The sequence below is a fragment of the Mustelus asterias genome, chromosome 6, assembly GCF_964213995.1.
Source record: "Mustelus asterias chromosome 6, sMusAst1.hap1.1, whole genome shotgun sequence".
NCBI lineage: Eukaryota > Metazoa > Chordata > Chondrichthyes > Carcharhiniformes > Triakidae > Mustelus > Mustelus asterias.
Genome location: NC_135806.1, coordinates 98,995,753 through 99,019,781, shown reverse-complemented (window position 1 = coordinate 99,019,781; position 24,029 = coordinate 98,995,753). Strand labels below are relative to the sequence as shown.

The window sequence follows — 24,029 nt, the reverse complement described above, 5'->3', positions numbered from 1 at the left end:
CTTTCTACAATAGGGTGACCAGAACTGTACACAGTATTCAAGTATGGCCTTACCAGTGCCTTGCACGACTTCAACAAGACATCCCAACTCCTGTATTCAATGTTCTGACCGATGAAACCAAGCATGCCGAATGCCTTTTTCACCACCCTGTCCACTTGTGACTCCACTTTCAAGGAGCTGTGAACATGTACCCCTAGACCTCTTTGTTCTATAACTCTCCCCAATGCCCTACCATTAACTGAGTAGGTCCTGACCCTATTTGATCTATCAATATGCATCACCTCGCATTTATCTAAATCAAACTCCATCTGCCATTCATCAGCCCACTGGCCCAATTGATCAAAATCCTAGATAACCTCCTCACTGTCCACTATACCATCAATCGTGGTGTCATCTGCAAACTTACTAACCATGCCTCCTAAATTGTCATCCAAATCATTAATATAAATTACAATTAACAGTAGACCCAGCACCGATCCCTGAGGCACACCGCTGGTCACAGGTCTCCAGTTTGAAAAACAACTCTCCACAACTTCTGTCATTAAGCCAACTTCTGTCTTCTGTCGTTAAGCCAATTTTATATCCAATTAGCTTGCTCACACTGGATCCCGTGAGATTTAACCTTATGCAACAATCTACCATATGGTACCTTGTCAAAGGCCTTGCTAAAGTCCATGAAGACAAAGTCGATTGCACTGCCCTCATCTACGTTCTTGGTTACCCCTACAAAAACAATCTTGTCAGGCATCTCCCTGACAAAGCTGAAAATTGCCCAGGTATGTCCTGTCTACCAAAAGGAGGACAAACCCAGCCTGGCCAATTACCACCCCATCAGTATACTCTCAATCATCACCTTCACTGCTTAGTTTGGGTTCTGCCAGTGGTACTCAGCTCCTCATCTCATTACAGCCTTTGTCCAAACATGGACAAAAGAGCTGAACTCATGAGGTGAGAGTAACAGCCATTGACATCATTGAATGTAGCATCTATGAGCCCTAGCAAAACCTGGACTTAGTGGGAACTGGGGAGAGGGTGCATACCTAGCACAAAGGAATATGGCTGTGGTTGCTGGAGGTCACAACTCTGTCCCAGGACATCACTACAGGACGTCCTCACAGTGTATTGTCCTAGCCCTAACCTGCTTCATCAATGATTTTAGTACCATCGTAAGGTCAGAAGCGAGGGTTTTCACTAACCATTTGCAAGTCCTCAGATTCTGAAGCTGTTCATTCCTGTATATAGTAAGACCTAGGTAATTCAGGCTTGGACTGAGAAGTAGCAAGTAATAGTCGTGCTACACAAGTGCCAGGCAATGATCATCTCCAAAAAGAACAACCCTTGAAATTCTCCCCATGACATTATCATTGCTGAATCTGCCACTGTTAATGTTACCATTGACCAGAGCTGAACTGGACCACCCATATAAACACTGACTGCATGAGCAGGTCAGAGGCTAAGAGTTCTGCAGAGAGTAACTCGCCTGACTTTGCAATGCCTGTCCACCATCTACAAGTTAGGAATGGAGTGGAGTACTCTTCACTTTCCTGGATGAGTGTTGCTCCAACAAGACTCGAGAAGCATGACACTGTCCACGAAAAAACTGCCCACTTAACTGGCACTTCCCCACACCACCTTCAACAATCACTGCTTCCTCTGCCACTGGTGCAGAGTGGCAACATTGCAAGATGCATTGCAGCAACTCACCAAGGCTCTTTTGACACTTTAGAACTCTTTCAGAACTCTACCACTCAAGAAGAACAAGAAACCTTCAACCTCTTCAAATCTTTTTCCTCCTGCTACAACCCCTATCTTCACTTTCTTAAATTCACGGAGTACAAACTTGAGCTCCAATGGCCAACTGGCTTCATCATTCATAGTCAGATTTTGGTAGACTACATCAGGCTCTACCAGGCCCCTCTCTTGAATGCCAAGACTGTCATTCAGGAGTGTGAGAACCTCTTCGCCATGACGTTACCATGGCATTCTTTGCCTTCTCAAATCAATAAATTCAAGGAGCTTTTGACAAAGATGAAGACCATCTAATCAGCTGCTTCTATTGCTTTGTCATCTTACCCACCAAGTCAAATCTCTCAAGTCCTTCCCTACTTTCAACAACCTTTGACAATATGTCACCTTTTTCTGCTCTCCTATAGTCTAATCCTTGCCTATCTGATTACAGTCAAAACTTCAGTCCTAATGGCTTATCCTCCTATTTCTGTACTTTTGGCCCTGGGAGTGAAGTAGTCATTGACCTCATCTCCATGCAGTCCTTTTGTTGACATTGAGGACTCAAATCACATATATTCTGACAGTCGAAACGTTGCCAATTTTGATCCGTCTAGTGCCTTGGATCTTGTCAGTTTGCTTGTCGAATATAAAGATCTGGGCAATCCATAATTTCTACCAGCTAAACATTTGAAACACTGCACCTATTGTTTTCAACCCTGACCACAAACTGTACCTTTTAGCATTTCCCTTCCTCGGTCACTATCACTCCAACTGCACTAAACCAATCTCATTAACCGACTTGACTTGCAGTATGGCTTCTGACTCCGTTGGGGGGAAGTTTTGAGCTTACACTCTCCATGTAGGGGATTGCTGGTGCAAAGTCTGAAGAGAATCGGGAAACATGTTTTACGATCTTTCTCCGCCTCTCATTGGCTCGCTCATAGTCTAACCCTTGCCTATCTGACAATGGGTGGGAACCTCACTTAAATAGATTTAAATGTATTTAAATATTTAATGGACACACAACAGATTTGGCCAAATGAGTAACAATTGAGGGGATCCCTTCTGTAGTGCAGAGGTAAGTAACCTGGCAGTGCCAACTTGTGCTGGGGCAATGCCAAGGGCAGACCCTAGTGGGAGCCTCATTGGAGGTGAGTCCATCAAATACTACCCTGGTGTCAAGGGCAGTCATTCTCTTCTCACCTCTTGGGTTCAGCTCTTTGTTCATGTTTGACCAAGACTGCAATGAGGTTAGGAGCTGAGTGGCCCTGGTGGAGTGTCAGTCAGCATGTTATTACTGAGTAAGTCACACTGGATTGCATTGTTGAAAACCCCTTCCATCATTTTGCTGATGATGAAACATACATAGAAACATACATGAAGAGTGGACTGATGGTGCAGAGATTGGCTGGGTTGGATTTGACCTGCTTTTTGTGTATAGGACATACCTAAGAAGTTTTCCACATTGCCGGGTAGATGCAAGTGTTGTAGTTGTACTGGAACATGGTTAGGGGTGCAGCTCGTTCTGGAACACAAGTCTTCAGTACAGTTGTTCAAATGTTGTCAGGGCCGATAGCCTTTGCAGTATCCAGTGCCTTCAGCAATTAAATTGGCTGAAGACTGACATCTGTGATACTGTGGACCTCGGGAGGGGGCCGAGATGGATCATTCACTTGGCACTTCTGGCTGAAGGTGGTTGCAAATGCATCAGCCTTATTTTTTTTTACACTGATGTGCTGGAGCTACCCATTTGTGTTAGAAATAAATTTATGAATGAAGCATTTGAACATGATATTTACAGTATCTGTATTGTACCAATATTCGAAAAAGAAAAGGTAATTTTATGCAGAAGATTACTTGTTGCTTCATGCTTAAGAAATTGTACCTGAGCAATAAGATTACACCTATAGGGTACAGTTGTTTTATCTTTTTTAATTATATTTGCAATCCTATGCAAGAACAAGTGTCAAACAGAAAATATCTATAATTCGTACGAATGTCTTACACTTGGGATAATAATTTTAGTTGAATTCTGGTGGAATTCACCCTCCAGCTATTCACAAATGCCATGTAAATGACAAAAGAAAATTAGAATGACCTTTATTAATATCCCAGTCTAATGTACCCCACCTTTTTGGTCTGAATTATCCAGGCAATTACTTTCCATGAATCGCGATGTCTATTTTAGATGCATGGATGGGATTTTGAATGCAACCATTGAGACTTGCTGATTTCATTTATGGGAACCGATTATTATTTTGTGCAAATGAAATATTTTTCTGCTGTCAAGGAAATGTTAATAACTAGAGTGAACAATGATGAAACAACTGTGTGGTGAACAAACGGTATTTTGAGTTAAGAGAGTGATAAGATTGACAGCTAATGAAGTGTTTTTTATAAAATTACTTTTTGTCAAATAGCAATGCAACATTCACTCCCAGTGTAGCTTTTATACAATTACCATTATGAACTTCGTGTATTTTAGAGAACAAACAGCTAATTGTTGCTTTCTCTATTCCGTTATTTTATTTTTTGCAGAAAATAGTACAAAAGTACCCTTGGTCTCCAAAATGAAAGCTCCTAAAGCTGTAGTTAAAAAGTTGAATGAGGATGTAATACAGACACTGGAGGTGAGAAGCAAAATAACAAGTTCATTTTAATAGCTAGTGTGTGACTTACAAACGTTGTGTTTCGATTTCGTTAATATTACCAATTCAGTAATCCAAGAGTACACCTGTAATAAATTAAAAGTTATTTTAAACAACGATCTTTGCAACTGGCCCTGTCGCAGTACTGAAATTTCTCTCAAAGTAACAAATAGCATCCTGCGTAACTGTGACAAATGTAAACTATCCTCCCTGCTCCTTCTGAATTATTCAGAAGCCTTTGACATGGTTGACCACACAACCCTCCTCTAACACCTCTATATGGTACTCAAGCTAGAATGCACTGACCTGTTTCCAAATTCTTTTCAATCTTATAATACCGAGAGAATCACCTGCAATTATTTAACTTCCCACTGCTGCACAGTTACTGCTTATGTCTCCCAAGGATCGATCCTTGGCTTCCTCCTATTTTTCATATACATGTTGCCCGTGGTGACGCCATCCAAAAACACTGCATCAATTTCAACACGTAAGCTGATGATACTCAGCTGTACCTCACTGTCACTTCTTTCACCCTTCTAAATTGTCAGTCTGCTTGCCTGACATCCAATTTTGAATGAGCAAGACTTTCTTCCAATTAAATATTGGGAAGGTTGAAGCCATTGTCTTCAGACTCCAGAATAAACATTTTTTAAAAATTCATTCATGAGACATAGGCATCGCTGGCTGGCCAGCATTGATTGCCAAGCCCTAGTTGCCTGAGGGCAGTTGAGAGTCAACCACATTGCTGTGGGTCTGGGGACACATGTAGGCCAGACCAGGTAAGGAAGGCAGATTTCCTTCCCTAAAGGACATTAGTGAACCAGATGGGTTTTTTCTGACAATCGACAATGGTTTTCACGGTCACCAGTAGATTCTTAATTCCAGATTATTGAATTCAAATTTCACCATCTGCCATGGTGGGATTCGAACCCAGGTCCCCAGAACATTAGCTGAGTTTCTGGATTAATAGTCTAACGATAATACCACTAGGCCATTGCCTCCCCAACATTCCCTTACAACTGATTCCATTGCTTTCATTGCAACTGCCTGAGGATCAACCAGACTGTTTGCAAGCTTGGTGCCCTGTCTGACCTTGAGATGAGCTTCCAAATACATCTCTGCACTATTACAAACATTGCTCCACCCCACCTCAGCTCAAACCCTCATTAATGCCTGTTACCTTAAGACTTGACTTTTCTAATGCACTTCTGGTGCCTCCCATATTCTACCCTCTATAAACCCGAGGTAATCTAAAGCCATGCTGTCTGTGTCCTTAATCACACCAAGCCCAGTTCACCCATCATCCTTGTACTTGCTGACCTACCCCAGTTAACTAACATCTCAATTTTTCAAATTCACATCCCTGTTTGCAAATCCCTCCATAGCCTTGTCCCACACTGTCCAAACTAGCTGCATGCCTCTATTCCTTTATTGTGACATTTGAGAAGCAACTGGTCACAGTTGCAGAAAAGGCTAAATATTCCTCTAAATACTTTTTTCCCCACTTGCTACTTGCCTATCCTCATCATTGTCACTATTTCCTGCTCATAACTTCCTGCTCCTTGGATTAATCATTTGCAAAAAATCAATAGGTACGAATAGCTTGCGAAATATTTAATTTAGCAGTGGAGTCCATTGAGCCCATGGCAGATAGATGAACAAGTTGTCTAGGTTCGCTGAATGCTAAGTGTCCTTATAATGACCTTCTATGCTTTAATGACCATCTGTATCTTACAAACGTCATATGTATGGTTAAAGGATCCGGTCTTGCTGGAGTTAGCATATTGTGTGAAATTTGCATTATCCTATTGTTATTCCATTTGGATAAGCTGTTTTAACTAATGAAGGAATAAGAGCAATTTTCAGTTTTCTTACATTGAAGATAATTGTTTTTCTGTAGGTTCTAGAGAAGAAGGATGCAGAGAATAAATCTGATGAAGAAACTGAAGAGAAGGAGAAAGAAAAAAGTGATGAGGAGGGGGAAGCTGTGGATGAAGAATATAATGAGGAGGAGTGTGAAGAGGTGCAGTATTTAGTATTTTAAGCCAGTGAGGGTGGCTAATTGATGACTTGTTAATATTCTGCTACATGGGTATTGCTGACCAGAAAAGTACTCATCTATGTTTGTTCAGTACTCCTCTGAAAATACAAAATAATAAGTAAATGCTTGACTATCACTGATAAAATTATTTTATTATTGGAAATTTATGGTCTCGGTAGCAAGGTATACATTTCCTGCTGGTGCTTTTTGCCAAGAAGTTATTATGCATTATTGTAATTTTTTAAAAATTATTTTCTTTGTGCATTTAGGAAAATGACTACATTGCATCATACTTTGAAGATGGAGATGACTATGGAGTTAGTGACGATAATATGGACGAAGCTACATACTAGCGGTGCCTGACAGCATATGCAGTTAATGTATACTGTGAAAGTATTCAACATTCTAGCAGGATTACTTTAACTTTCCTCAGGTCACTGCAGGATTTTGTTTTGCACATGCAAAGGAATCCAAATATGAAATATTGTTTACAATGAAGATAAATGGGTTCCATCTAAGCCTCAATAAGCATACACTAGTACTGGTCAGTTTGGACTAGTCATTGAAACAGATCTTATTTTAAATGCATTTGGGTTGGCGGTTGCACTAGCGTTCATGTACTACTATATAATTATGCAAATCTTGTAGGAAAGAGAGGAACATGTCAAAATATCTTCCTTGGTGGTAATTTGCATGTGAACAATGGTTATTGACAGTGCTCATTGGTTGTTTATGATGAACCCTAAAGTGCTGTCAGTGAAAGTGGATCGCTTTTTTGTATCTTTGGTGTGGGAATGTATGGGTTCACATTGCTTGTTCTGACTTGAATTAGCACAAGTAAGTGTTCGAAGCAATAGGTTGGAATAAATCTGATTCATAGTGACTGAATATTTAGGAGTGCTTCAGCTGCTGTCACTAGGGTTAAAGACTGTTATCGATTTGTGATTATCATAAGGAAACGCAATCATGTTTACAGAAACCAGTTGCCTCCATTGCGCAGGCATGTAACCTACCTCTTCTGCACTGTGCAAGTAAATGTCCTTGGGTACTTCAAACCTCCAAATCTGTATCACCTTTTCAATATTGTTTAGGTATTGCACCAGAGGTGATAGTAAAGTGCTTGGTAATTTATTTAAAAGAAAAATGCAATCCAATTTGGCCAGAAATATATAAATGCTACATTGCTATCCTCTGAGCTCTGGTAATTTAAAGGAGTCCTAACAGCACTGAATCATGAGAATAGATTTGATTGTTTTCAAATACACTAATATATTAATCAGAAGGTAGGAAAATACAGGATAGAAAAGGCAATGCAGTCCACCCTTCTGCTCCCCAAATTCTAATGCCGCTTAATTCCCACTCCGTCCGATAGATATCTGTTTCTCTCTTAAATATTTCCAGTGGTCTCTACACAGTTGTACCATATATTTACCACCCTCTCTCCATAAAGTAGTTAAATCTGGACTGTGTGCCTTCCCTCTCTTAATCTTGAGCCCACATCCGCTGGAGATCTGTCTATCTATTCCATTATGAATTTGGAATGATCTCTCTGAACTTTTACTTTGCCACGGTAAATAATTTCAAGCTCTTCCACCTATCTTACTTGGCTAATGTCATATGAGCTATTCTCAGTTTGATTTCGTTTTGTTTCTGGAAGCATTGCAGTGCGACCAATAGCTGGGTATCTTTACTAGAGAATGGCAACAAGAATTGTACACTATGCAGCAAGTATGGATGTATGAATGCCTCATCATCACCTCTTTGGGATACCCATCCTAACATCCATTAGCTATACTTGCTGCTGGTTCAGTGAGTTGTCTATCAAAATGACCAATTCTTCTCCTGTAGCCCAGATGTAGTTCATGTTCACACTTCTAATTCTGTTCCCAAGTCTTATTACCTAACTTTCAAGCCCACCTTTTCTATTTAAACCTGAGACTGCTTTAGTGACCCGAGTATTATTGTTCAACCTCTATTCAGAACGATTATTTATTTTCTCAGATCTCAGCAATATTCAATCCACTTTCCTCCTGTTCCATGCCTTGTGAGCGAACAACATGACCAAAAGCTTTGCTGAAATGGTAGCCACAGAGAGACTTGTCGGAATTTTGCCGGCACGCCCGCCCTGGACTCGGAGCAGGTGAGGCTCGCAGAATGGCATTCTCTGTTGGCCTTGGGCGGGATCTTACGAGCCTCAGGGGGGACGGCGGGGGGACCGGGGCGGGGGGACGGGATAGGTGGGGGAATGGAGGGGGGGGGCGGCGGGGGGATGAGAATGGGGGGAGGACGGGGGGGGGGCGGTAAAATTCGGCAACTGTGTGCCTTTCACATTCTCAGGACACTGAAAAACATTTCAGATCATGAATTACTTCTGAAGTGTTGTTTTGTAGATGAACCCAGCAAAGTCCTCAAAATGGCAAATCAGGTAAACCAGCAAATAATCTATCTTAGAAGCATTGGGTGAGAAATAAATGTGGGTTGTACACTAGGAGAACTCCCTGCTGAAGTTAAATACATCTAATATACTCATTCGCTTTTCCATTCTGAATTTAATCATAAACTTTAACTTGCTGCTAATAAGATTTCCAAGATACCCTTTGATGCCCTTTACTTATCAAGTACAATATTTTGGAATAGAAGAGAATATATTTCAGTCAACTTACTGCCCTCCTCCATGTGGCATGTAGCCACAGAATATATGAACAATTTTCTGAAAGGAAAATGGTGGTCAGCCTGGAAGGAGTGGAACTACCCCGACAGGATATTATCAAACTAATTACTTGAAAATAAAAGTGCAGTATTATTTTGCCTTGGAACTTTTTTAAATAGGTTTTGTTGTTTGAAGAAAATCGGTGTACCATAGCTTATTTGCATTTGATTTTTCTATAGTACATGCATATTTTTATGTGCAGAATAAATGATTGATATTTACTATAAAGTTTGCCAAATATTTGAAATTTCTGCAAATTGTTTATTTATTTTGAGGATCGACATTTTAATATGATTTTGTTTTGATGTAAACTTAACATACCGCTGTAATATTGTGTTAATAAAGTATTTGGATACCAAAATTCTCAACCATTTTGTTGTTAAGTGAAATCTGTTTTGTTTTAGGGATTTGCTTCATTTTGTCAGAAGTTTACCCTCAGACTGACACAACAGCAGATAAAGCAAAATTTATGTTGGTTACCTGGACATCAAAGTTTACAACACAGAATGGATTCATTCACCTGTATTGTTTCTTTCTAAGAGCCATCCAACTAGCTCCCACACCCCTACTCTTCTTCATACCCTTCACATTTGCTATTACAAACAACCTCCCTCCACCTTCACTCACCAAGACATGTAATTTTCATGCAGAAAGAAAAAAACCAGGATCAATTCGGGAAGAAATAGAAAATTTGCTTCCTATTTATTGATTTGATTTACTAATGTCACATGTATTGGTATACAGTGAAAAGTATTGTTTCTTGTGCGCTATACAGGCAAAGCATATGGTACATAGAGAAGGAAAGGAGAGAATGCAGAATGTAGTGTTACGATTATAGAACATAGAACATAGAACATTACAGCGCAGAACAGGCCCTTCGGCCCACGATGTTGCACCGACCAGTTAAAAAAAAAACTGTGACCCTCCAACCTAAACCAATTTCTTTTCGTCCATGAACCTATCTACGGATCTCTTAAACGCCCCCAAACTAGGCGCATTTACTACTGATGCTGGCAGGGCATTCCAATCCCTCACCACCCTCTGGGTAAAGAACCTACCCCTGACATCGGTTCTATAACTACCCCCCCTCAATTTAAAGCCATGCCCCCTCGTGCTGGATTTCTCCATCAGAGGAAAAAGGCTATCACTATCCACCCTATCTAAACCTCTAATCATCTTATATGTTTCAATAAGATCCCCTCTTAGCCGCCGCCTTTCCAGCGAAAACAATCCCAAATCCCTCAGCCTCTCCTCATAGGATCTCCCCTCCATACCAGGCAACATCCTGGTAAACCTCCTCTGCACCCTCTCCAAAGCCTCCACATCCTTCCTGTAATGTGGGGACCAGAACTGCACACAGTACTCCAAGTGCGGCCGCACCAGAGTTGTGTACAGTTGCAACATAACGCTACGACTCCTAAATTCAATCCCCCTACCAATAAACGCCAAGACACCATATGCCTTCTTAACAACCTTATCTACTTGATTCCCAACTTTCAGGGATCTATGCACACATACACCTAGATCCCTCTGCTCCTCCACACTATTCAAAGTCCTCCCGTTAGCCCTATACTCAACACATCTGTTATTCCTACCAAAGTGAATTACCTCACACTTCTCCGCATTAAACTCCATCCGCCACCTCTCGGCCCAACTTTGCAACCTGTCTAAGTCTTCCTGCAAACTACGACACCCTTCCTCACTGTCTACCACACCACCGACTTTGGTGTCATCAGCAAATTTGCTAATCCACCCAACTATACCCTCATCCAGATCATTAATAAATATTACAAACAGCAGTGGCCCCAAAACAGATCCCTGAGGTACACCACTTGTAACCGCACTCCATGATGAATATTTACTATCAACCACCACCCTCTGTTTCCTATCCGCTAGCCAATTCCTGATCCAATTTCCTAGATCACCCCCAATCCCATACATCTGCATTTTCTGCATTATAGATAGGGTATAGAGAAAGATCAGCTTAATGCAAGGCAGGTCCATTCAAAAGTCTGATGGCAGCAGGGAAGAAGCTGTTCTTGAATCAGTTGGTACGTGTCCTCAGACTTTTGTATCTTTTTCCCGACAGAAAATTGTGGAAGAGAGTATGTCCGGGATGCATGGGGTCCTTGATTACGTTGCTTTTTTGAGGCAGCAGGAAGTGTAGACAGCCAATGGGTGGGAAGCTGGTTTGACAAAGGATCATCTGGACTCAAACCCTCAGCTCTTTTCTCTCCTTACAGATGCTGCCAGACATGCTGAGATTTTCCAGCATTTTCTCTTTTGGTTTGAGAGATGGACTGGGCTTCGTTCGCAACCCTTTGTAGTTTCTTGCGGTCTTGGACAGAGCAGAGTGTCGGCATGGAGGGACCAGGATAGTTTGTTGGTGATCTGGACAGGTTGGTGGTGATCTGGACACTTAAAAACGTGAAGCTCTCAACCATTTCTACTTCATCCCCATTGGTGTAGACATGGGCATGTCCTCCATTACGCTTCTTGAAGTCGATGACAATCTCCTTCGTTTTGTTGACACTGAGGGAGAGATTATTGTCGTCACATTTTTGGGATGTGAACATAACTGGTAAGACTGGCACTTAGTTGCCCTCAAAGGTGGTGGTGAGCTGCCTTCTTGAACCTTTACAGTCCATGTGCTGAAGATACTTCCACAGGACTTTTGGTAGAGAGTTCCAGGATTTTGGTCCACTGATGATGAAGGAATGGTGATATATTTCCAAATCAGAAATAATATGTGACACTTTGAGGACACCTGGGATGAGGAGGAGATGTTCTCATACAACTACATCCTCATCCTTCTAATCTAGGTGATGGAGGTCATGGCTTTCGGAAGTGCTGTCAACGAAGCCTCGCCAAGTTGCTACAGTGCATCTTGTGAATGGTACGTCATTGTTGGAGGGAGTGAATGCTTAAGGTAGTGAATGGGTTGCCATTTGAGCAGGGTGCTATTTTATGGATGGTGTCGAGCGTCATGATTGTTGAACTCATTGAAGTCACCCACCCTACCCACTACATAAGGAGAGTAACCGTAACAGGCAAGTTACTGGAAGAGTCTACTCTAATTGAAGCCTCATCTTCAATGACCACCTCAACAAGCAGCAGTATGCCTTCACACCATTCCATGTTAAACCCACAATGCTGAGGAGTAAAGTCTCAGAACATTTCGCAAGAGAAAACATCCACCTGAAGCCACTTTCTCATCTAGACCCTAGCTGCTTGGCCACCTGGCTTTGCTTCTCATGGCCATAATAGGTCCTTTTCAGCTGTTTTCTGGTCTAGCCAAGGCCTCTGCAGCCACCCAACATCAGTGGGTCATCCAGGCTGCAGCTGTGATGCAGTCCAAACAAGGACTCTCACTGTCGAGAAGTGTCTGTGACTAAACTTGAAGGTGGGTTTAAAGAATTCCATCTAGTCACCCTCAGGACTATTGCTTAAAAAATAAGCAAGGAAAATAGACTTGCTGCAATTCTTGAAATCATTCCCTTACAAAGCATTAATGGGATTATCATTGGCAAATTATTTGCATTCACCCCTCGAATCCCCAAAGTAAAATTAGCTCAAAACCGTAAGGGCCCATAATGCATTTTTAAAATAATATTGCAAACTATTGTGTTTTGAACCAGACAAAGCCTGTTAATTAACCAATTAACCATAAAGCTTTATAATCTCCCCTTTTCAAAATATATGGTAATGAAATGGAAGACAACCATAGAACCATAGAAAATTACAGCTCAGAAACAGGCCTTTTGGCCCTTCTTGTCTGTGCCGAACCATTTTTTGCCTAGTCCCACTGACCTGCACTTGGACCATATCCCTCCACACCCCTCTCATCCATGAACCCGTCCAAGTTTTTCTTAAATGTTAAAAGTGACCCCGCATTTACCACTTTATCCGGCAGCTCATTCCACACTCCCACCACTCTCTGCGTGAAGACCCCCCCCCCCTAATATTCCCTTTAAACTTTTCTCCTTTCACCCTTAACCCATGCCCTCTGGTTTTTTTCTCCCCTAGCCTCAGCGGAAAAAGCCTGCTTGCATTCACTCTATCTATACCCATCAAAATCTTATACACCTCTATCAAATCTCCCCTTAATCTTCTACGCTCCAGGGAATAAAGTCCCAACCTATTCAACAAATTCAATAAAAACTTTGTTTCCCTGAATAGAAGGACAAATTAGATCGTATTCTGTTCAATCCACTTTTAATCATTTTATTTATGTTTAGTTGAAGTTTACAGGAATCAGATGCTGAATTTGAGTGTGATTTCAACCCATCTCAAGAACTATTATCCAGAAACATCTATACAACAGTAGATTTCCTATGGGAGGATATGAATGCAGCAAAACCTTTCAGAACAAAGAGAATTGCAACTTCTATACAATAGTTATCTCTCATTTACATTTATTTAAATAGATGCAAATAAATTTGCACAATCTCTGAATCCCTCACTTTTTAGAATTCCGAACTGGAGGCTTAGTAAATCTGATCGTTAATTATCCACAAGTAGTTGAAAGTATACGTGACTCACTTTAAATGAAGCAAAATATACATAAATGTTTCAGATAGAACTATATATTCAGCAGAATCTTCCATTCACCAACATTAATGGCAGGAACAGAAATTGCAGTGATTTCCACTGGCGGAGGTAGGTTGGAATGCGCGGACATTATATTTAAAGGGCACTGCATTCACTGCAGGACAGGAGCTTCAATCCCACTGTCTTTCAACACTGAATGAGATTGTCCCAGAGAAGAAAACAACATGCAACCCCAAGGTTCAACAAAGCCTCACTGGGGACACACCTGCAGGGCCCATCCAGGAAAGGCAGCAGGAGGCACTCCCGTCTCACCACGGTGGCCTGGACAGAGGTCACGGTGGAGGTTAGCACCCAGGGGCCCATCACCAGAGGTGGATTTACAATGAAACACACCGTGCTGTGGCGCGAGGCCCCAAAATGCTCCCAAAATAATGAGTGAGCGCTGAACTGTTGGAGGTGCCGTCTTTCACCTGAGACATTAAACTGTCTGCTCAGTTTTACACAAAAGATCTCCTGGCACTATCCGCTCTCAGGGGACTAAAACAAACCATTACGTAATTTGCGAGCTTGGGTGTGGCTGGAGAAAAGGGAGAGGAAGAGTTGGGGGGAGGAGGATTTGGGATGGGTGGCTGAGATCTGAAAGACAAAACTTTAAAGGGAGGCACACTCCAGTGGTGTCCCTGTAATGTTCGCTGCCTCTTGTGGCTTTTACATTCACTAGAAGCAATGGGCATGACATTCCATTGAAGTGTCATTCATTCAGAGGGAACTGGGTAGGAAAAGGGGGCTTGTTTTGATGTTCTCTTGAATCTTCAGCTCTCTTTGCTGTGTGTGTTAATGTGGGTTTGGACTAGCATTATTTTCTAGAAGAGCAGGGGAATTTTCCCTGCAGTCCCGCTGTCCGTCAACCAGTGTCACTAAAGCAAGCTATCCGGTAAAGGTCATCCGTTGTTTGTGGGAGCTCCCTGTGTGCAAGAGTGACTGCAACTCAACAGTATTGTATTGGCTGTATTGTCATTGTTCATGACCACTGGACGTCTTTGAGCATTATTACATTTCAGTCTTTTTTTAAAAACTGTAGCGTTAGGACAGGAAGAGAAATGAAAGAAAATCACAGGTTAAGTTAATCTGGAGGCCGTTAGTCAAGAAACTGCATGATGAGCCCTTCCTGCCCACACAACCTAATGCACTTCAAGAATTCTAATGCCTACTCCATATATTGATTCATTTCAAAAGTGGCACACTGGTATTGTTGTCACTAGACCAGTAATCCAGAGAACGAGGGTAATGCTCTGGCACCCAGGTTTGAATGCCACCACGGCAGTTGGTCGAATTTAAATTCAATAAGACCAGTGGACGTGATTTATTTAGATTGAATGTATTGTCTCCAAATTTGCAGATGATACGAAGTTGGGTGGGAGAGTGAGCTGTGAGGAGGATGCAGAGATGCTTCAGAGTGATTTGGACAGGCTGAGTGTGTGGGCTTATGCATGGCAGATGCAGAATAATGTGGATAAATGTGAGGTTATCCACTTTGGCAGTAATAATAGGAAGACAGATTATTATTTAAATGGGTATAAATTGAGACAGTGGACACACAACGAGACCTTGGAGTCCTCATGCATCAGTCACTGAGAGTAAGCGTGCAGTACAGCAGGCAGTAAAGAAGGCAAATGGTATGTTGGCCTTCATAGCGAGATGATTTGAATAAAGGAATAGGGATATTTTTCTGCAATTGTATAGGGCATTGGTGAAGCCACACCTGGAGTATTGTGTGCAGTTTTGGTGTCCTTATCTGAGGAAGGATGTCCTTGCTGTAGAGGGAGTACAACGAAGGTTTACCACGCTGATTCCTGGGATGGCAGGTCTGCCATATGAGGAGAAACTAAGTCGGTTAGGATTATATTCATTGGAGTTTAGAAGAGTAAGAGGGGATGTCATAGAAACTTATAAAATTCTAACAGGATTAGACGGTAGATTCAGAAAGAATGTTCCCAATGGTGGGGGAATCCAGAACTAGAGGTCAAAGTTTGAGGATAAGGGGGTAAACCTTTTGGAACTGAGGTAAGGAGAAATTTCTTCACTCAGTGGGTGGTTAATGTGTGGAATTCAGTACCACAGAATGTAGTTGAGGCCCAAATGTTGTCTGATTTCAAGAAGAAATTAGATATGGCTCTTGGGGCTAAAGGGACCAAGGGATATTGGGGGGAAGGGGGGGATCAGAATATTGAATTTATTGATCAGCGATGATCAAAATGAATGGTGGAGCAGGCTCGAAGGGCTGAATGGCCCACTGCTTCTTCTAGTTTCTATGATTCTAAAACATCTGCAATTAAAAATCTAATGATGACCATGAAACCATTGTCAATCGTTATTTAAATCACTGCTGGTTCACTACTGTCCTTTAGGGAAGGAAATATGCTGCCTTACCTAGCCTGGCCTACATGTGACTTAAGACCCACAGCAATGTGGTTGATTCTTAAATGCCCTTTGAAATGGCCCAGCAAGTCAATCTCAAGGGCAATAAACGCTGTGTAGTGTTGTACTTGTTAATTCTCAGATACTTTCGACCAGTTTGCTTACTCCAAGGTTTTACCCCGGTGCCCTTATTTGCAAGATGGACAAAGGACAAACACAAGCAAAGGTTCAACAAGTTTATTAATAATAACACTATTAACCCTTAAATTACCCACATAAAACAAGAGGATACCCCAGATTCAAGTATACTACCCGAAGATGGTTTGGTTAAACTGCAGGCTCGATTCTCTGAGTCCCTCTGGTCCGTCGTCACGAAGGTGAGTCTCGATGGCAGCTTCTTCCTTCCTTCCTTCTCTGGTCAGTCTTCTGAATGGTCAAGGTCGTCTCCCTCACTGCTGGTGTGTCTGAAAATGCGTTCCTTTATTCCCCCTGCCTGCTTGCCTTTCCAGAAACTTCTCTGGCATCCGGCCAATGAGGTCCCAGGAGGGTGTTCCAATACCCAGTGGGTTTCTTGATGTCTGCCTGACAGGACACCAGGGTCCGTCCCCAGGTGTCCATCTCCATGCTGTTGCTTACATGTAACTGCAGGAACTTTCGGTGACAGAAAGTCTGGCCCGATCTGGGCTTCTAACAATAGGCCGGTGCATTTCAATGAGGTGCAATGATCTCCTGCTAAGTATCAGTAGAGTGCAATGACCTTTGATGGGTGGTTGATGGGTCAGGCCCAGACATGTTTGTGTATTTGTACAATTGGCCTGCCCAAGGTTTGACTGTGTTTGATTTTAATCTGCCCAATTCTTTAATTTAGGATATCCAATTTTATCAGCCTTCAAAATAGGCCCTGTTCATATCACCACAGTAGCCAACCACAGCCACATCCTGTAAATGATTTTAAAAAAGACTATAAATAGGCTGTGAGACAAGCTTAGGTATAAGTTAACCATGGACTTTATTCTCTATCCTGAATGTTCAGCCTATTCATATTTTATATTACTGATAAGCGTGGCAACTTTTTTCGATCCTGGAGGGTGTGGTCGAGGGGTGGGGGGTGGGTGGGGAGGGGTGGGGGCATGGTGGAGGTCAGGGGCAGGATACAATTGAAGCTGAGCATAGGGCCACGCTAACTGTAAATCCACCACTGCCCAGCACAGAAATGCCCATCAGGGCATGAAGAGGATCTGCTGCTCCACCGGGGTAAAGTGCATCATTTACTTGCACTGTGAACTGACACATGTAAGGGAATCAGGCAGTCTAACAGGAATTGGGGTTGCAGTACTGACCAGCAGGTGGGACATGTGCACTGAATGTGTGCAAGCCACTTCATGCTCTCAATTTTCTATCAGTTGTAGGACATCCCTCTTATTGATCGATTACTGGGGAGGGCTCAGCAGCAGCCATAGGCATGCATGTTCCTGAATTGCTCATACAACCAATGGGATGACAATCTGTCTTTCTGCAAAACAAGAATGCCCACAATTGGGAGCAATCCCAGGCTGGAGGTGGAATTCTGCACATTCAAGACCTCATCTACTTCAACAAGCAGGCTGTTGAGATAGCCGGGGAGGAGCAGCACCATGCCTGCGCTGAAGGCAAGATAGGACTGTCCCAGAAAGCCAGTAAGGATGCCTCCAATCTGCAGTTGTCAGCTGCGCTCTCAGGGTAAAACTTTAATTAAGGAGCCTGCTTAGTCAATCGCTAAATCTTTCTTTTCTCTGTTCCAGGTACCAGCAAGAAAAGAGGGAGGCGAACAAAGAAGACCAGCCACAGCTACATGTCTATGCTACCTCGGAGGAGGATACCTCCAAAGTCTCAGAGGATGCACTGCCATGGCATTCACCTGCACCCTCCACCAGCATAGACACAGTCATCATAGTTGGTCCATGTTCTAGAATAGACCCGAAGTCATGAGCAGACTCGACCGAAGGCTGGAGCAGTCTTCCTACATTCCATCTGATGTTGTAGCTCTGTGGTGACTGTTTTCGAAAATGAGGTCCAGCGGAACGCACAGTAAATTCCAGATATGCTCTCGGACTTACACTCCATCATTCTACCCATGAGTGCAATGCAGTAATGGCTCGGTGGGAAGGTGGGGGCAGGGCACATTGACTACCTTACAGATGGCCTACCTCCTCAAGGAGTCTATGAAATGTCACTAGGCATCCACTGGGAGGAAGAGTGCCAGCCAAACACCTTGAGGGTTTCATCCCAGGACACTGCAAGAGCACCCTTCAGAATCCCCTCTGTCAGTGACCATATTGCCTCCAGTAGGTCAGGCCAAGGAGGGTGCACCTTCCCTTGAGTAGGTTACGCTGAGCAGGCTGGGGCCGATTAGATCTCGGGCCATCAGAGAACATCCACCAAAGTTATCACAGTCAACAGGCCATGGCAATCAGCAGGCTTCCTCCACCTCAACTGTGGATGTTGGGGCTGCACCTAGACATAGCGGTAAGTAAGGAACGATTAAGGAATATTGCAGGCACACAGGTGGCACAGGTGTACAACCATTGTATATAGTTTTGGCACTTGTAAACATTGCTGAAATCTTGCTGCCATTCATGCTGGTGGGATCTTACAGTCTGCTGATGGTACACCCCTGCCATGGGTTTCCCAGCAGCGAGGGGTGCGTTCAACAAGAAGTGCCCTTGATGACAGCAGGAGCATAAGATTCTGCTGCCAGTGAGCAGTGCACCAGAAACACGCTGCAGTGGGGGAGGATAATCCTGCTCTCTACGTTCACTTGAACTGTTTGGAAGTTTCCTGGATTCCGTCTTGCTGTTTGTCGTTTTAATGATCATGGACATCCAAGGGCCTGGAATGTAGGCTCCCATCAGAGTCTGATAATTAATTATTTTGATTCACATCAACATGGGGCAGCACGGTGGCACAGTGGTTAGCACTGCTGCCTCACAGTGCCAGGGGCACGGGTTCAATTCCCATCTTGGGTTACTGTGCAGAGTCTGCACGTTCTCCCCGTGTATGTGTGGTTTTATTCCGGGTGCTCCCGTTTCTTCCCACAGTCCGAAAGACATGCTGGTTAGGTGCATTGGCTATGCTAAATTCTTCCTCAGTGTACCCAAACAGGCGCTGGAGTGTGGCCACGAGGGTATTTTCACAGTAACTTAATTGCAGTTAATGTAAGTCTACTTGTGACACAAATAAAGAAACTTTAAAACTTTTGTCATTACACAATAATCACACGTGCAAATGATTAAGCACTGGCCATCATGAATGAATGTGCTGCCTGGCCAGGCATCATGCAAACAATAACTTGTAGCATACCATGTTCTGACCTTTGAAAATGTGTTCAGCGGGATCACTTCATTTCCTGCTTCTGATGTTGCTATCAAATTATGACCCAGAGAACTCGCTCCCCCACTCAGCCACTGAACCCTCAACCCAACAGGAAAGGTCCTGCCCTCCAGCCCACATTACCTCCCTGCCTCCCCCCAGTCTCTTCCTTGCCCAGACAGCCTCCATCCCCACATCCTCTTGCCTGCATCCTTTGTCCAGCTTCCACTCCACCATCCACACTACCTCTCCTCCAACCTTCACCTACATCCCGTGTCCAGCCTTCACTCAGCTCGTTTACTGGCATCCAATATGAGTTAAGTTGTGAGCGGTCCCCAAGATGGCCAAAGCAGTATCTATTCTACTCAAAGTGTGTAAGAAGTCAAGCCTTCCAGGTGCATGCAATTTACCCGTAAAAGTGAACATTCTAATTTCTGACTGGTGGAGGGAACTTCATTAATTTGGAGCAGGAGCTTAATTCCAGCAAGGTGACCTTTTATTGAACATCATGACATGATAACACATGCAGAAGGGCTTCTGACATCATTGGTCATATAGCTTGATCCACCTTTAAAGTCCTGAGAACACAGAATCCTACAGTGCAGGAGGCCATTCAGCCCATCGAGTCTGCACCCAGGCCCTAACCCCATGCATTTACCCTAGCTTGTCCCCCTGACACTTAGGGGCAATTTAGCATGGCCAATCCACTTAATCCACACATCTTTGGACTGTGGGAAGAAACCAGAGCACCCGGAGGAAACCCACAGACACAGGGAGAACGTGCAAACTCCAGTCACCCAAGCCAGGAATCAAATCCAGGTCCCTGGCACTGTGAGGCAGCAGTGCTAACCACTGTGCCATCATGCCACCCGAGAACAGAATTCTAAAGTTGATCCCACTGCCAGGCAAACAGATTTTTGGCCTCAAATGCCTGTCTGCCACGTTTCCATCTGCTGGCAAGACATTAAGATTCTATCCATTGTACTTGACTGAAAAGGAGAAAGTTAAGTATCTCTGGCTGGCTCAGACTGTTGCACCAGCGCTATGAACAGCTTTTAATTTTAAGCAGTAATTTCAACTATCTATGAAAAAGATGTAATATGTTCAGATCAAGAAAATATTTTAACAGAAACAACATAATGGACAAGTGTATTTTTCATTGGTGGTTGCCAACTAACAGACTCATCCTTTTCAGCTTTTTCTTGTTTAATGCGAGGGGGGGAAAAAAACAGGTCAGATTAATCTGGTAATCATATCAAACTGCAATTTAAAAATCAGAGTGCTCTTCTGAAGTTTTTTGTTTAAATTAAGGAAAATTCTTAAGTTGCTTCTCACTCCAAAATGGGTACTGAGTGGCAAAAGTAAGAAGCTACATTTGTTTATTAAAATTTAGCAAATATATATTTAGGAAGGGAAACATATTTCTAATAAGTTCAATTTTACACCTTTTGGTGGTTTATATGGTCTAGACAAAAACACATTTAGAACTGATTTTAGTGGTCTTTGAAACTCATGAGATCTGGGGGAGTTTTCCCATTCCGCCCGCCAAGGGAATCGTAGCAGGCAGGGGGAAGACCATGCAAAGGTCCGTTGACCTTACGGCGGTATTTTCCGGTTTTGGTGCAAGCGCGGCTAGAAATTTCTGCCCATTGTTGTTTTTGTTTGAGACGGTTAATCTTAAAAATAACTTGCACAGTGAAGGTGCAGTTGGGAAGCATATTATGGATGCAAATTCTGGAGGGTTTGCTGTTTTTCTACAATTACACCCGATAGGAGATTGGTACAACCTCCACTCCCACAGAAAACAACTGGCATCGGTTTATACTGGGTTACTGCTTATGATGTGAGTTTCCAACAGGTCTTTTAAGGGGTGGAAAGAAGCTTAATTATTATGTCAGGCTCAGTTTGGGGCCTGTTGTATCATTGGAGATAAGCAGTGAGTGTAATTGCAATGCCCTCAAACAGGATGAAAGTACAGATTCAATCAAGCATGGAATCCCTGACGGAGACATTTTAAAAAAAATCTTTCTGATCTGCCTCCATTTATAGGGCTCAAGCAGTTCACAGTTAAGTTTGAGCACAACCCTCCTGTTATAGGCTAGAAATGTTCCCTCCTGCACCGAAAATTAGCTGCCCTCCCAGTGAGCCTGCAAACTATGCCAAGTCAACGATGAGTGTAATCCTGTTTAGCCGGACCGGTAACAGGTTCGTGGAGGTGGTCTGAGAGAAAGAATTCACACTACACCAGTATTGCTAGAATAAAATGTGTCTCTTTATTCCCCACAATACATGGACAAGTTCTACAAGTATCATTCAATGGGCTAAGCCTTATATAGTTTAACTACCCTGACACGTGGACTGGAGAGCCGTCAGTCCAGGTAGAGTGGCTTACCTCCTTCCGGGCGTCCGTACGTAACCCATGGCAGACTCTGCTGTAGTAGGGACTTTCCCGCATATTTATAGAGAAAAGCCTCTCTTTGTTCTGGACATCTGAATATGAGTATTCGGCCCAGTACGTGATGTTTAGAGCAGTCTTGTGCAATACAAGTTCTATTGTTCGCAGCTCAAGAAAACAAGTTTAATGGTTAATCATTCACGCTATGTCTTGGGCACGGATCTAATTTAATTATGTTTTGACATGGTTATCCTTCCATGTGGACAGGCTGTCTCCATTGTCCGTAGCAGTTGTCAGCATACGAGATTTTGCTGACAGGGTTGAAATCGGGACATTAACTCTTTATTCTCCTAACATTCCACCTGTTGGACCGATTTCAATCACCATTTACCTCAACGCAGTGTGATACAGGGTGCTTTCCAAACCCTGTTTCACACGCCTGACATATACACAGGTAAGTACATTACAACAAGTTAAAACAGCAACAATCACAAATATCAATATCAGAGGAGGCAAAACATATCGCCGGGCCGTTTGTGATATCCCGGTTAGCAAGTCCCACCAATGATGGGCTGATTCATTCTCTATCATTCGCGCAGCATGTACTACCTGTTCTCCGGCTATAAAGGTAGAGACCATGACACGGGACACGTTAGACTTATGAGAGTCAATTATATGTTTTAGCTCCGTCGACTGATTCAATGCGCATTTGAACCTGTCGAGAGAGACTCGCCATGGCATATGGAGAACTTTCCACTGAGCCGTACTCAAGCGAGATTCAGTGCTATAATTAGTCAATTTGTAAGTCTTGTTTGCCCAATGCCAAATGTACACCCCCTTCAAACACCCAGAGAACGGTATCTGCGGCAATAATGGGTGGCGGTGTATGGTGGCCACACATACAGCGTGGGGCCCAATCTGCCACAAGATATCTCGTGGTTTCTCTACTCGCCACTCACATAATGCCGTGTCATCAGTTAAACATGGATCGCGATATCTTGTCATAGTTAAACATGCCAATCCTCTGTCAGTGTCTTCACATGTTGACAAATCATAAGTCCAATTGTTTTTAGGACTAAACCAGTTACCATTAGTTCTCAGAAAGTAAAACCCATGCAGGGTAATTACAGGCAGTACATGGTATTTACATACAGATATTACATCTGCCACATTCATCAAGGTGTAATGTCCAGTACATGCTGTTTTGTTACAAACAGTTTTATCTGAGCGGGCTTGCACCCACAAAGTGTCCGATATGTTCCAGAGTTCTCGCAGTTCATGAGAGTTACCCGTAGTAACTATTCGGATAAACCTCTCTTGTTGCACTCGCATGTGCACTCCTTGGATGTTGCAGATAGTCATATTAAGTGCCGCCGTGATGTTATGCATAAGTTCCTGTGTCGCATTCCACATTCGCTTCTCCCAGTCCAGAGTTCGTAGCAGAATCCGTGCTGTTTCCACTTGCGTTTTCACAACCGTGGGCATCCATATTCCGACAGTATGGAGCCCGTGTGATGTCGAATATCCAGTGTCCGATAACATAGTTCTGGTAACTTCATTGTCAGCCGCATTAGAGATACCTAGTACTGTACCAGTCCCACCCAACAGCGTATCATACCATGCTCGCCGCCTGCGGGTGCCAGAACAGGTAGGTAGCGAGGGCAGAATGACAGTCCAGTGTACCTCAGTGTGCGTGAGCTGATTCGCCATCTTTCGACAAGTATGTAGGACTGGGGCGAATTGTGTTTGTTCTATTATAGGCTTGTTTGGTAGGAACATTATTGCATATAGGAATGTATTGCGGCCTTTTATTTCTGTACTGTTCTGGAACCATACCAATCGAGGCCTCTCACCTGTCACAGCAATATTCCAGGTGGTGCCATTTTCCTTACTGGACATACAGGTTCTATTCCTTCTTGTTTGTATCTGGCAAAGTGGAGCTCCTGCCGTTATGGTAACCGTACAATTCATAGCAGTTGTGGGGAGAGCTTTGTTGTTGTCCAAGCATTTTTCACAACGATATAGCTTACACACACTCGTTATATTCGCGATTCCGCACATTCGATTCGCGCCACAAGTGAACTCCCCTTGAGTTCTATTATGGGTGGAGTTCTTCCATGCGAGGCGAAAACCGCCAAGCTTTTCGGTCAATTGATGACCAGGGGTCCCCTCAACCCATATCCACGAGAT

General features: G+C 43.1%; 1 protein-coding gene across 1 annotated transcript in view; it reads left to right on the top strand.

Moving 5' to 3' along the window:
- The window catches only part of polr3g (polymerase (RNA) III (DNA directed) polypeptide G), a 30,694-nt gene extending 23,905 nt beyond the window's left edge, over positions 1-6,789 (top strand). The window contains exons 6-8 of the mRNA XM_078215419.1: positions 4,267-4,358; positions 6,277-6,399; positions 6,687-6,789. Of these exons, the coding sequence (XP_078071545.1) occupies positions 4,267-4,358; positions 6,277-6,399; positions 6,687-6,770 (299 nt within the window). The 3' untranslated portion in view covers positions 6,771-6,789. The remainder of the gene's footprint in view (positions 1-4,266; positions 4,359-6,276; positions 6,400-6,686) is intronic.
- The last annotated feature ends 17,240 nt before the right edge of the window (positions 6,790-24,029 follow it).